Source organism: Nuphar pumila, chromosome 3 (genome assembly GCF_984573655.1).
Source record: "Nuphar pumila chromosome 3, dmNupPumi1.hap1.1, whole genome shotgun sequence".
In the NCBI taxonomy this organism is placed as follows: domain Eukaryota; kingdom Viridiplantae; phylum Streptophyta; class Magnoliopsida; order Nymphaeales; family Nymphaeaceae; genus Nuphar; species Nuphar pumila.
Window position 1 is genome coordinate 141884621 of NC_143251.1, and position 14040 is coordinate 141898660.

Sequence of the window (14040 nt, forward strand, 5' to 3'; positions counted from 1 at the left end):
TGGTCTTTCCCTTTGGCTTTTTCCGCGCTTGCGCTTTGGTTTTCAAAAAAAAAAAAAAGAGTTTCCTTAAGGGTCGGGAAATCTGGGTTTGGGTCGCAACAGTGTCTGTGTGATTCCAAAACATAAGAAATAAGTTTTGTGAGTTACTAGAGTCGTGCATTAGTAATATGAATAATGGGGTAGTGCCTATTAATTAGGAAGAAGCAATTATAAGTTTTTTATCTATAAATGGTGGGTTTTATAGCTTGTACGAGTTGTAGTTTCTCACCTTGTGTTTTTACCTAAGTTTTTATCTTATACTAAGTGTTTTTAGTATTGACCTCTTTCATTATTAAGTTACTATTCTGTAGTGTGTTGTTGTGTGCTTCTCGATTTGAACCAACAGTTCTTTAAGACAGCCTCGAGCATGAGTAGAAGGATTCCCAACAAAGGGTTAAGAGACAGCAGACTAGTGTGACCACAACTTATTACTGTCAGTAATGACTTGACCAGCCTGGTCAAGATTTGGACCAATTCTTCTTCTCCAGTTAAGCTGAAGTCTGAGACTACTCAGGTTCCTGAATCCATTATGCAAGAGCATGAGGGGTTCAGTCGAATGAGATAGCTGGATGACTAGGTCACAATATCATAATCGAGGGGTTCTCGGGTTCGAAACCCCACAGGGGGTGTCCTGCAAATTGCTTATAAAAAATAAAAATAAAGAAAAAGATGGGGGGGGCATTAAAAGGTGGCAACAGAATGAAAGGCAAAGGGTCCTAGAAATAAGATACCCTTTACAACTAATTTTGATGGGGAAGCAAGTTTAGGCATTTAAAACACCATTCTATCACCGTGTTCATCCAAAGGACAAAATGTGGGGAAAAAATGACAATGGAGGTTTTGCAGAACAAGCAAATGACATCGACAATGGGGGACTTATAGAATAAGCATATGGAGACACCAAATCATAGTCTAAAAAATAATCAATGATGCAAGTCTTGTTGCTTCCAGATTCACAGGGCGGGCCTCACAAGATCAATAGACAGTGCTGGATGAAACTAAAGGAAAACAGATAAGAAAGGATAATTGCTATGATAAAGCAAAACAAACAGCTATTATGAAAAGTAAACATAGGATGATATATATACACATTAACCAGCCAAGAAGATTCAAATATGGACATATGTTACATGAGAATACATTGGGGTATACACAAGTAAACATTCTTGAAACAAATAGGGATTCCTCCAACCAAATCTGGCACAAGAATGTGGCATACAATGTACTCATGAAATTCACATGGAAGCTTCCGAAATTTCTAATTATGATTTGTAAATTTATAGCATTTCACAGGACCTACCAGTGCAAGGGCTTCTTCAAGGGCCTCAAAAAGATACTCAGGATAGTCCTCTATACGTGTAGGACCAAGAGATGAAGGCATTTTATATAAGACCCTCCCAATAATCTGTGCGAACATAAAGGTTAGGAATGAGTCATTGACTGCTCTTGTTTTCATTATCTCAAGAAAAAAGAAAATCTGTATAATCTACCCAAAATCCATGTGACATTCAACAGAATACATTCTAGGTGCATTTTGGTAAATTCTTTGGGCCCATGGCATGAAAAAATATAGTTCTACTATAAATGGACATTGACACTTTTATATGTTGCCTGTCTGTGTGATAATGTATCATTTCTTTTGTTTGGAAACTATAAAGATTGCAGAAGAAAACAAACAAGTTAATTGATTTAGTTTAAATAGACAGTACCTTTCTTGCATAGCCCCCATAAGCTATCCCACTAATTAGAGTTGTTGACTCACTCAGTGTGTCTGCAACACAAGCATTATGTTCACCAATGAATAGCATGGATTTAAAAAGAGGAAAAGGAAGAAGAAGAAAAGAAAGAAACATTTCGGTTTGAACCAGATGTACAACATGGACTTAAAAATTCATAGTACAAAGCACAAAACAAAAACCACCCACATGCATGTTAGTGACTGTTAATTGAAAAGGGAAACCACTGCATGAATAGATAAGCTCCACTGGGGCGTACTAAGTCTACTACAACAAAACTTGTTGCGTAGTTGTTGTTGTTGTTGTATAAAAATTTGAATGAACTGAGAAATCATATATTTGTGCTTTTTCCCCCACCAAGCGATAGCATCTCCACCAAGTAAGGCTGCTACGACCTTAATACTTAGATCCTCAATGATCATATTTTGAATATCCAGGTAGTCTTCTACTTGGAACAAAAAGTTCTCAATGGCCTTGCTATCACGAGAACCATTGAATTTCGCGGGTCTTGGCACATCAATCCTTGATGGCCTCTCACAATTTTTGCCATTTAGGGTCACCATCTGCTGCAACGTACGGTTCCTCAACTGAAGCTCCCCTACTTCAGTCTGTAAGTCGACCACTGTAGTGATCAACGAAGTGACATGCCCCATTAGTAAGTTTACTTGTTCTTGCAGGCTCGCCACCACATCATTCAGTCCACTGAATGATTCACATGCACGTGAAATTGCTTCCTCATGCGAAGTCACATCTTCCACCACTTGTTAACAGTTGCAGCCAACTCTTCTTGGCCTCGAGGTGAACCCATCTTCTCGGCTTCGGCAATTGCCTTGCCTTTGGTGTTGCGTAAGTTTTGATAAGGCGCCACGATGTCTTGCTCATAAATCACAGCTTGTCGGCGTGTCTGTCGACACCGACTTCAAAATCCCTTCCCCAGCATAAGAACGGGCTCTGGTACCACTTGTCACGGGCCTATTTCATTCAATGGGCCAGCACGACGCGACAGTCCCTCCTCACCGCCGCAAGCCTACTTGTCAGCTCGCTTGCCGGTCATGGAAGCTTGTAATCAGAGTGCAAGAGAGCAAAAGAAAATAGATGGAGATAAATTGCAATCACAAGAAGCAATCACAACGAGGGTGAACAAAAGAAAGCTCAACGCATTTGCTTTATTCACAATTTTGCTTGCAGGCTATTACAATTCAAGTATACGAGCTGCTCCTTCAGGGTATTGATTCACTTGAACCAGGCAACTTACATCAGACTCAACAAAAGCAAAACAGACTCTAAGTGCAACTATACAATGTAAGTCACAAGGGAACATGTGTAATCCTCTTGTTTAATTTTTCTTTTTTATGATCAAGCTGGGGATTAAGGCACCTCCTCACAAGCCCTACTGGTGGCTATACAAATAGGCAGTTATTCAACCACCCATGTAAGTGTGGCTCAAACTTGCAATGTTTCATCACAAGATGACTTGCAGAAACTACTCCTACCAAACAGATGGAGTCCCCCGTTGGTAATCCACTTGTTCAATTATCACCCTAGTTTAAATATGGCAATAATGGGATGTCAGGTCTTCATGCCCCTTATGTGACTAACACACATGCTACAATGTCTATAACAAAGGATTGCAAAAATGGACTAAATCAAAAGAACCATTTTTAGTTCATAGTATAGTTTGCAGCTCACTCGACCCAAGGGGTTTGGCATAATGGGATGGGGGCCTAGACCATTTGATGACTCCCTGGGGTCGAGGGGTAAGCCCTCAGAGTTTTTCACTAACATGGACAGAGACCGTACGTATACGGCAGGCTGAGCCAGCACGGCTAGGTCACTGTGGCTGGAGTAGTTTCTCCAAGTTAAAAAAAATAGGTTGCAACTCACCAGCACGAAGCCAGAATCGTTTGTAATCACTAGTCAGTCATATATATGATTTTTTTTAACCTTGTATACACTCTGATACAGTTCAATGACTGAGCATGCCCAAAGTCATGGTTATAGTTAACATCTTTCTCTCTTTCTTTCTCTCTCTCTCTCTCTTGCATTGTTGGTTCAACCAAAGCTTAATACACGCTTATTGAGTTTTTTCATCTTAACCATCTTTTCTTATAATTATTTATAGTGAATTTATGAAAATTAATCAAAAAGTGAACTTTTGCCAGAAGCTTGGTTGATACATATCTCCTTATGTTTCCTTTAAATCATACTTGATTCATGGAATTGAAAGACCCAAGTAGAGTTGGGAAACAGGGTGAGCTGCTTATGGTTCAATTCATGTTTAACTTCAGTGTTGTGTCCCCTCTTTTTTTATAGGAGGCAGTCACACAAGAAGATTGGTGAGGGGCATCTTGAGCAAGGCCCCTATGTGATAAATAAAGAGGACTCGGCTATGATCTCTAGTCAAAGCGTGAATAATGGTTAGATGTGACATCTCAGGTTGGGACATCCTTCGAACAGGTCTCTTTCAGCCTTGGTTCCTGATGTTGCTTTTGACACTCATATGTGTGATGTTTGTCGATATGCAAAGATGACTCAACCTCCATTCCCAATATCTGACAATGTTGCTAGTAAATTGTTTGATCTTGTTCATTCAGATGTTTGGGGTCCTGCACCCACGGCGTCACATGCTGGTTTTAAGTATTATTTAACATTAATTGATGATCAGTAAAAAATGACAGATATACTTGCTCAAATCCAAGGATGAAGTTTTCGAAAGATTTAAGAATTTTTACAATATGGTTTACACGCAGTTTGATACTCGGATTAAGATTTTGAGAACTAACAATGGGACATAATTTAAAAACAAGAGTTTTTAAGAATTTGAAGACCAAAATGACTTGGATCATCAGTTTACCTGCGTCGAAACTCCACAACAGAATGGAGTCACTGAGCGAAAAAATAGGCATCTTCTCAAGGTAACTAGATCCTTACTTTTCCAAACTCACATGCCAAAAATATTTTGGAGTGACACTATCATGATAGCATGCTATATTATAAATCGCCTCCCATCGGTAAATCTTCAAGGAAGATCCCCATGGGAACTGTTGAAAGGAAAAAACCCGAGTGTTGAACATTTGCGAGTTTTTGGTTGCATCATGTATATGTTAATTCCTAAAGGTGATCGAGACAAACTCAGGCACCGAGCTCGAAAATGTTTATTCTTGGGATACTCCACGATGAAAAAGGCATATAGGTGTTATAATCTAGAAGAAAAATGCTTGTATATCTCGGGTGATGTCAACTTTGATGAAGATATACCTTTCTTCAAATATGTCTCTAACGAAGAATGTTGTGAGGGGGAGGTGGTTCTCTCCAGTATTGACGCCTGTGATGATCTGTTGATAACCAAAGTTACTAGATCCATTAGTGAGTCCCAAAGAACGGATGATCTGCCCCCAAATAGTACAGGCCACACTTTCAATGAACAGGTAGTGGTCCACCATCCAGATGTAAAAAGATCTCAGCGAGTCTCTAGACCTCCTGATCACTTGAAAGATTTTATTACCTATACGGCCACTAAACATCCTATTGAAAAACAAATTAGCTATGGGCATTTGCCATGGCATTTCTAAGTTTTATTGATGCCAATCATGAACCGATATCATACGAAGAAGCAAAAAATGAGCCAGTTTGGGTTAAGGCGATGAAAGAGGAACTTGACACTCTGCATAAAAATAAAACATGGGAAATTGTTTCCCTTCAGGAAAAGAAAAAGATTATAGGGTGTCGATGGATTTTCAAAAAAAAAAATTAAAAGTGATAGATCTATCGAAAGACACAAGGCAAGACTTGTTGCAAAAGGATACACTCAAACCCAAGGGATCGATTACGAAGAAACATTTGCCCCGGTTGTGAAAATGAATAGTGTATATATTATTTTATCCATTACTTGCAATTTAAAATGGTTGTTGTATCAACTTGATGTGAAGAACTCCTTCTTGCAAGGCGACCTTCAAGAAGAAGTCTATATGAGCTTGCCGTCAGGTCATCCTCAAGAAAAAGATCCTTCTCTTGCCTACAAGCTTCACAAATCTATATATGGATTGAAGCAATCTCCAAGAGCTTAGCATCTTAAATTGAGCAATGCCATTGAAAAGTATGGGTTTGTTAAAAAATCTGCAGACAACTCTATATTTTTCAAAAGGGAAAATGACTCGATGGTTATCATGTTGATCTATGTTGATGACATCATCATCATCGGGAATAATATTCAAAAAATTATTGCTGCCAAAGAACTTCTTCAAAAATTATTTAAAATTAAAGATTTGGGTAGGCTGAAATGTTTTTTGAGCATAGAGGTGGCTAATTAAAAAAAGGGGATATTTCTGTCTAAAAAAAATACACTCTCAATTTACTTAAAGAAACCGAAAAAACTTGAAAGTAAACTTGCTAATACTTTTATAGAAACCGAATGCAATTCAATGAAAGATCAAGATGAACTAGTTGCAAACATCACTCAATATCAGCGAATTGTTGGAAAACTCGTCTGGATATTACATATGTCGTTAGTCAGGTAAGTCAACATATGCAAGCTCCTTGACAAAGTCATATAAAGGCTATTGATCGAATCCTCAAGTATTTGAAAAAGGTGTCTGGACAAGGATTGTGGTATAAAAAGAATGACAACATAGACATAAAAGGATTCTCAGATGTTGATTGGGCGGGTAGCCAGGAATGTAGATCTACTACAAGATATTGTGTATATGTCAGAGATAATTTAGTATCATGAAAGAGCAAGAAACAAAGTGTGGTTTCTAGATCCAGTGTTAAGGCAGAATACATAGCCATGACTACCACTACCAGTGAACTCATTTGGATCAAGAATCTTCTATCTGAGCTCGGGTTCAATACAAGCTCACCTATACCAATGTATTGTGATAACCAAGCGACTATTCACATTGCAGCTAATCCTGTCTTTCATGAAAGAACTAAGCATATCAAAATTGATTGTCACTTTGTCAAGGAAAACGTTCAATGTGGAGAGATTTGTACACTTTACACAAAGAGTATCGATCAAGCTTCAGATGGGCTAACAAAAGGAGTCACACATGCTCAACTCAAGGACATGTTAAACAAGTGGGGATGTCATGATATTTACACCCCACTTGCGGGGGAGTGATGGAGATAAGGCAAGTCGGCAACCGTTGTTTGTTAAGTTTCCTAAAAGCTCTCTCTCTTCCTGTTGGGATAAGATTGAGTTTCCTCTTCCTTCTCCTAAATATCTTCTTTTGGTTAATTAGCTTTGATATAAAAATCAAAATGTACCTCATATGATTTCATTGAAAGAAAAAAATAAAGAGAGTTGTAGTGGTTGCTTATGGTGGACGTAGGTCTTAAAGACCGAACCACGTAAATCGATGTGTCTGCAAATCGTGATAGTTACAAAACGTTGTGCCAATAAATCATGATGCGTATAACTCGTAGTGCCTATAAATCGCTATGCAAGTAAATTGTGGTACCTACAAATCGCTACCTATAAAATCGTCAGAGAGTTTATAGAAAAATACACTTTTATTTCAATGCTCACCTTGAAATAGCATGCATGTTTAAGTGTCATCACAGCCGTTGGATGGCAACCTTAAAAAGGGCCATAATAAAGAACATATGGTGAATAGAGATGTAATGACATACTCACAAGATCAAGACCCAAATTAGAGATCCACCAAACACTAATATTGCAATTCAGAGTTTTCTAATACATCCATCTCACCTTCATTTTATATCATGAGAGGTGAAGTTGCACAGATAAATACAAGTTTCATCAATAAGCTATAGCTAGGTTTTTATCTACAACAACAAATTAACGGCCGAATTTTTCAGAAAACCAGCCAAAGCTTCAGCCCACAAAGATCAACATATCTTTATTTCTTCTGCTTTGCTTTTCATTAAAACATTTCCCCTCAATTAGTACACTGGCAACCAGTTGTTGCCATCAATGAAGTCTATGCTCATGTATGGCTCAGCTTCTTCAGCAGTTAGCTGCTTAGACCATTCAACTCGTTGGTCAGTGTCTGCTCCTGGGCCATGGCAATCGTACTCGGCATACAACAAGTTCCTGTTGCATTCATGAAAATGCAAGGCATAAATATATGAAATATATATTTTTAAATTCTGAAATGTATTAGTAGTTTCAGGTTATACATGAAACAAACTAAATTAGCGAAAGAAAACTATTATTGGCATTAAAAAAGCACCAGAAAAAACATTTTTTTATGCTAAAAAATTTCAAAAATGCATTGTTTCTAGCGCTAATTTAGCGTCAGAAAAGGCATTTTTTTGCATTGTTTTTACCATCAAAAGGCATTTTTTCTGGTGTTATTTTAGTACAAGTAAAAAATCATTCACTTGCACTATGCATTAGTACAATAAATGTATTACCGGCAACACTTTTATTGACAAAACTACTAGTACTACTCAAACTTTTACTAGCATTAATTTAGCATCAATAAAGGTCCCATTTCTTGTAGTGCATGAAAAAACTTACATGGGGTTCACGAGACCCGTTGAGCTTTAACAGAGTGGGTGAGGCCATATTCGACTCCAAAATCCTGTCGTGTTTATAATTGGATCTATATCCAAAAATGAATCCACTCATTTAAAGTTGGATCTATTTTCAGGTCAATGAGGACCCGACCCATATCTGATTTTTTTTATTTGATCTGTGTCTTTGCCGATCTCATAGGCGTTTGTTACACACTGACACAAGAAAAGCTACTTTCCCTCTAAAGAGACACCTATGAGGGAAATGCTACCTTATGAGTAGTGGTGTGAAGTCATTTTCATAGGAAAGTTATTTTTTTTCATTTATTATGTAAGCCCGTTCTCATTAAGTTATTTGTTTCACTCCTTTTAAGGAAAAAAGATCGTTTTTAATGAGTTAAAGTATTATTTTAGGAAAAATACATGAAATAATTTGTTTTATGCAATTTTTATTAAAATTGCTGAGCTGCAATCCTTTTCTTTTCTTTTCCTTTTTCCTCTGAGAATAAAATAAACATCAAATCATTGATGCTGTCACAAGTGAGCCTTGGTTTTTCTGACCACTACATGGTAGATTTTTTTTTTAGAAATCTGTGCCTTTTCACCATGAAAGGTTTTTCTATTCTTGGGAATGAAAAAAATGGCCTTTAACGCTAGCAAGCAAAGAAAAACGTACGATTCATCGCCGGAGAACCTCCAATTGGTCCAGCCCTGAGGCTTGATGGTTTTGGAAAGGTATGTCTTGGCAAAGATCACTCTCCCATATTCACCGCGTGCTCTTCCCAGGTAAACACTGCCTATCCCATAAACCTTCCCCTTGAGAAAGACGAAACCTCCATTCTCTGTTGGACCGTGCCTGGTCTGGGATGTAACTGAACCAAGTATTTGTTGCCGCTTGTCAGCAACAACAAACACTTCACAGTTCTGCATGTGCCAAAGAATTACAACATCAGAATATCTATGAAAGTGCAAGATCCTATATACTTAATCATAACTTTGCATTACTTCATGCTTATTTAGTGTTATATACATGCACACAAATGCAAAGGGGGTGAAATTGGGGTTTTGCACTGTTGAGAGTGGCTAGCTTGGCAGGACTTTTTACTGCGGCAAGTCTCTTGACCCGACCCGATGCCGGGTCCCCGCGTAATAAAAAAAAATTCAAGTCAAAATCATTCATAAAAGCTAAATCCAACACTGGTGACTCTAGCCCACAAGGGCTCCGCTCATCTGGTAAGGGCGACTTGTGAATGTCACCAAGTTCACCGGACGTCACAAGTTCAAAACCCACAGGTGGTGTCCCTTGCTGCAAGGTCTCCCTGGTGAGCAGGGAGACCTCAAGAGTTTTACCAACTGGAGACCAGCCAATGTGCGATCGGTGATGGGGTGGGCAAGGTTGCCTTGGATTATCCAAAAAAAAAAACTCGGATGAGTCTAGCTCAAATGCTTCTATGTTAATGCCCAGTTTGATTCGAATTAAGCCTGAATTAATTGGTCTTGGGTTAGGTCAAGGCCCAGGAAGGTGCTGATGGATCCATCTCAATTACCCATTATCTAAATTTGACCAAGGTATAAAACTATTGTTAGTGTGCAATTAAACATGATAGACTAGGCCTAATCTTTCAGATGTGGTTGGAAGAAAGTAATCAATACAACTCAGATAAGGAGCAGAAAGATTTGCATTGAAGAGAAAAAGAGCATGCAAACAATAACAATAAACTAGATCTAGTCTTCCTAACTTAGGGTGACTGTGATTTGTCAATTTACATGGGCTGGCCACAGTTCGAAACCCATGGGGTGTGTCCTTTGCTGTAAGGTTGAAACTGGGTGTACTCCCTCGAGGGCAGGGAGGGGTCTCAACGGTCTACCAATCAGAGGCCTGCCTACGTGCGGTTAGTGATGGAGGGTATTTTTCCTTGGCCTAGCAAAAAAAAAAACTAGATCTAATCTTTCATATATGATTAGCATCCTCTAATTAATATCTCACAGCCAAAAGCCATAGGATTTGCATTGAGGAGAGCAAACTAAACTCAATTGATAGACACTAAATTAATATGATTAATGATGGGGAAGGCAATAATAGTTGGGACATGCATCGCATATGTATTAATTGATAGACATTTCCCAATTTTTTGCACACTTAAAAATACCTTGAAAATTGATTGAGCATGGCCATAAATGAAATCGATGGAGCCCTGGATGTAACATGACTCATAGAAATGTCTTCCTTTGTAATCTGACAAGGTGTTATGAAGGCTATAGAACCCACAGTGATAAAATGCAGACTTGTCTCCTCCAACCACTACTGCAACAGATTGATTAAATGGAGATCCTGCCACTCCTGCTGGAGCATCATTCTGGAACAAAAAGAAAAAAGCCACCAATAACATTATTCATAAAACTAATGACAACTCATATGGTAGGGGTGGCTTGTGAATGTCACCAAGTTTACGGGATGCCACAAGTTCAAAACCTGTGAGTGGCATCCCTTGCTGCAACGTTAAAGCTGGGTGTGCCTAAGTTGATGGGATGTCATAAGCTGCAAGGTCGAAGCTAGGTGTACCAAGTTGACAGGACATCATAAGTTTGAAACCTCAGGAAGGGCCTCAAAGGTTTTACCAACCGGAGGCCAGCCAATGTGTGGTCAGTGATGCGGGGGTTTTCCGTGGTCTATCCAAAAATAAATAAATAAATAATGACAACTTAAGGATGCCCAGAGTGTTGGTCTGGGTTGGATATCCGACCAAATTCAAATCCTTATTAGCCGGATATCCAATTGATAATCATTGGGCTCTGATTCCATTTTAGTATTTTCCGTCGGAACCCGAACTCACCGATTGATAATCATTGGGCTCCGATTAGGTTTTAGTATTTCACGTCGGAATCCGACTCCAGTTACATGTAAATTGACATGGGACACGAGTCTGAAACCGTTTACATCCCTAAGATTATCAACTACTATTGTGTTGATGAAAAGAAACAGCATTTGTTGTACCTTGAAGCTAATGCCCCACGCAATAAAGTTGGATGCATCAACAGTGAAGGTGGCTGAAGCTGATGCGTTGTCCTTATTGGCACTATCATTCCATACGATGTATGTCCTTCCCTTGCCGTTCCCTCTCAAGAAAATAAATGGCTTGCTCGCAGGAATCTTTACCTTTTCCCTGTACATCAGAATGAACAAGTTAGCAAAATATTTGTGACTGTATGTTGAGATTAAAAATAAGTTTTATTGCAGCTTTTTGCTGTCCTTGAAGGCATTGTAGTTTCTCATTATCACCCAAAAAAAAGAAATAGTAATTTTGAATAGTGTTACATCTTTTTTTACCTAATATTTCAAATATCTCAAATCACAAAGATATTTCATATCTGAGGAGCTCTGCCCTGAACCCAAACCCCTCCCAAATTAGGCCAGAAAATCATGCATCTTAAGGTTTTGAGGATTTGACTGATCCAATCTTTGCAAGATAGGAGGATGTTTGGTACAGACCCCGTGCCATATCTGGCTCTTAGATGGTAGATCTGCAGGCATTCAAATGTGCCTTAGGCCTCGTTTGTTTCATTCTTAGGGAAAGGAAAGGCTTTGATGAGAATAGACACAGATTTCCAAAAAATCCTGTTAGCTCGGCCTTCTCATGAGAATGCTTTCGTAGGGAGATGGTATGAAAGAATTTACACATGAAAAGTAGTAGGTGATAGAAAAAACTGAAGCTCACTTGTGCCAGCATAGCACTTTTCTGCCATGATGATTTGATGTATGTTTGGCAAGTAATAAAAAAGAAGAGAAAGTAACGTCAGCTCAGCAATTTTGGATGAAAATTACATGTGACAGACAAGCCCTAAGAATGTTTTTAGATACTGTGGAAAGAATGTTTTTAGATACTGTGGAAAGAATTAATGGGGTTGAGAATTCCCATCCAACCCCTCATTCATTGCTTTTGTTGGTGCTTATTCCACTGTAATTTAGCAGTAATTTGAATTCTTAATATAAGTGGAGGCTATGCACTTTCACAATTTTTTTGATATAGCACATGAATTCAATGTTAACAAGTTTGTATTTTTTTTTTTTTGATAATTGAGGAAAACCACATGAAGTCATTGGTATACAAAACCCGAGGTCTCCCCTCCAAAAGACACACACAGATTTGGCCTGACTGGGGACACATGTCCATAGGTTTCGAACTAGTGATGTCTAGGGGTGTCAACGGGTCGGGTTTGACCAGGACCCGACCCATACCAAATCCTATAGAGTCAGGGTTTGATGATAAATAAAAATACCCAATTAGAATCCAGGTCGGAGGTCTGATTAATACATAGAGACGGGTATGGTTTGTGAAATTTTATACCAGACCTGGGCTCAACCCGATGGGCCAAGCCAACTTGGCCCACCATGGGCGGGGTTTGGGCCATGATTTTAGGCCCGGGCTCATTATATACGTGGGCTGGGCTCGGCTTGGCCCAATGGGCATGAGTTATTTATTAAATTTTTTAATAATATAATTTTTAAAGATTAATTACTACATAATAACTTAAATATCTATTATTATTTACCTAATTAGTTGCATGAAAACTTGCAATTGTTAATTATTACTATTTACCTAATTAGTTGCACTAATTAAGAATTAGTTGAACTTGCTATTCTCTCATTAACCTATAATCGGGTCAAGCATTTATGCATTTTAGGATTGGGCTAGGCCGGGCCGAACCCAGCCCGCTTTACATTGGCCCGGGCCATGGGCTTTTCTTCAAACCCGAGTGCATTAAGAACTGGTCCAAAACCCGGCCCGTTAATAAACGGCCCGATGCCCATACCTATTTGTGAGCAATTGCTATTCATATTGAATATCATCAATTAATTAGCAATAGAGATGACGCTATATCCAATATCATCGCAAATCGGTGATATTAAATATATGTCCTATAGGAATTCATAGTTCAAAGCCATTGGACCCCACCTGATGAAATTTAGATTAGGTGCAATCACATTGCACAAAGTGCATGTGCCCACTGCACCTGACCTCCACCCATCAGCTTAAAATGGCGCTGCGTGTCTCTGATGATACGTATGGACACGCGGATTCTGAAACTGCCACATATTTTTTAATATTTTATTATTTATAAATGTATTTCAATAAAAAAATATTTTTAATGTTAAAATATTTAAAAATGGTTTTTATTGATTAAGAATTAAAAAATTATGAACTCGTATCCCATTTAAAAAAAATTTTGGACTTCCGAGTCTAACCCGAATCCTGTATCTCCGAGTCCACAAATCATTGTGACATAGGTCAGAAAAACGAGTGGTGGTACGGTGCAGCGGCACATGCACGTAGTTGCACCCGATCCAGCCTCCATGATTCGAGGGCGTGACCGCCGTGAGACACAATTGTGCCACCGGAACCGTTTCCTTCCGTCATGTGGGGACCACAAGATCCACAGCAATGAATACGTGTGTCATATTCAGTATCACCAATCTTCGATGATATTGACTATGACCAGAGAGAGAGAGAGAGAGAGATTCATTGATACCGGTAGACGCCCTTCTTGACGTGAATGATGACCCACTGGTTGTTGCCTTCCGGAACGGCGTCGATGGCGGCCTGCACGGAGCTGAAGTTACCCTTCCCCGATGCGTCCACCTTCAACATCATCGTGCTGTTCACCTTCGACGACAGCAGCGGCGCGTCTATCAGCAGGTCCCCCGCCGAAACCTCTCGTCCTTGGGCAAGGAAGATAACCGCTAGCAGTAAGAAGAGAGGGAAAGGCCGGAGACTCGTCATCCTCG

General features: G+C 39.1%; 1 protein-coding gene across 1 annotated transcript; it reads right to left on the reverse strand.

The window, feature by feature from the left end:
* Positions 1-1014: 1014 nt before the first annotated feature.
* Positions 1015-14035, reverse strand: LOC149844157 (Pectin lyase-like superfamily protein). The gene is made up of 7 exons (XM_090001044.1): positions 13785-14035; positions 11251-11419; positions 10406-10612; positions 8932-9179; positions 7689-7830; positions 1180-1236; positions 1015-1068 (listed from the first exon to the last, which is right to left on the reverse strand). Exons 1-7 carry the CDS (start codon positions 14033-14035, stop codon positions 1015-1017), a joined length of 1128 nt encoding a protein of 375 aa, XP_089857170.1.
* Positions 14036-14040: the final 5 nt, after the last annotated feature.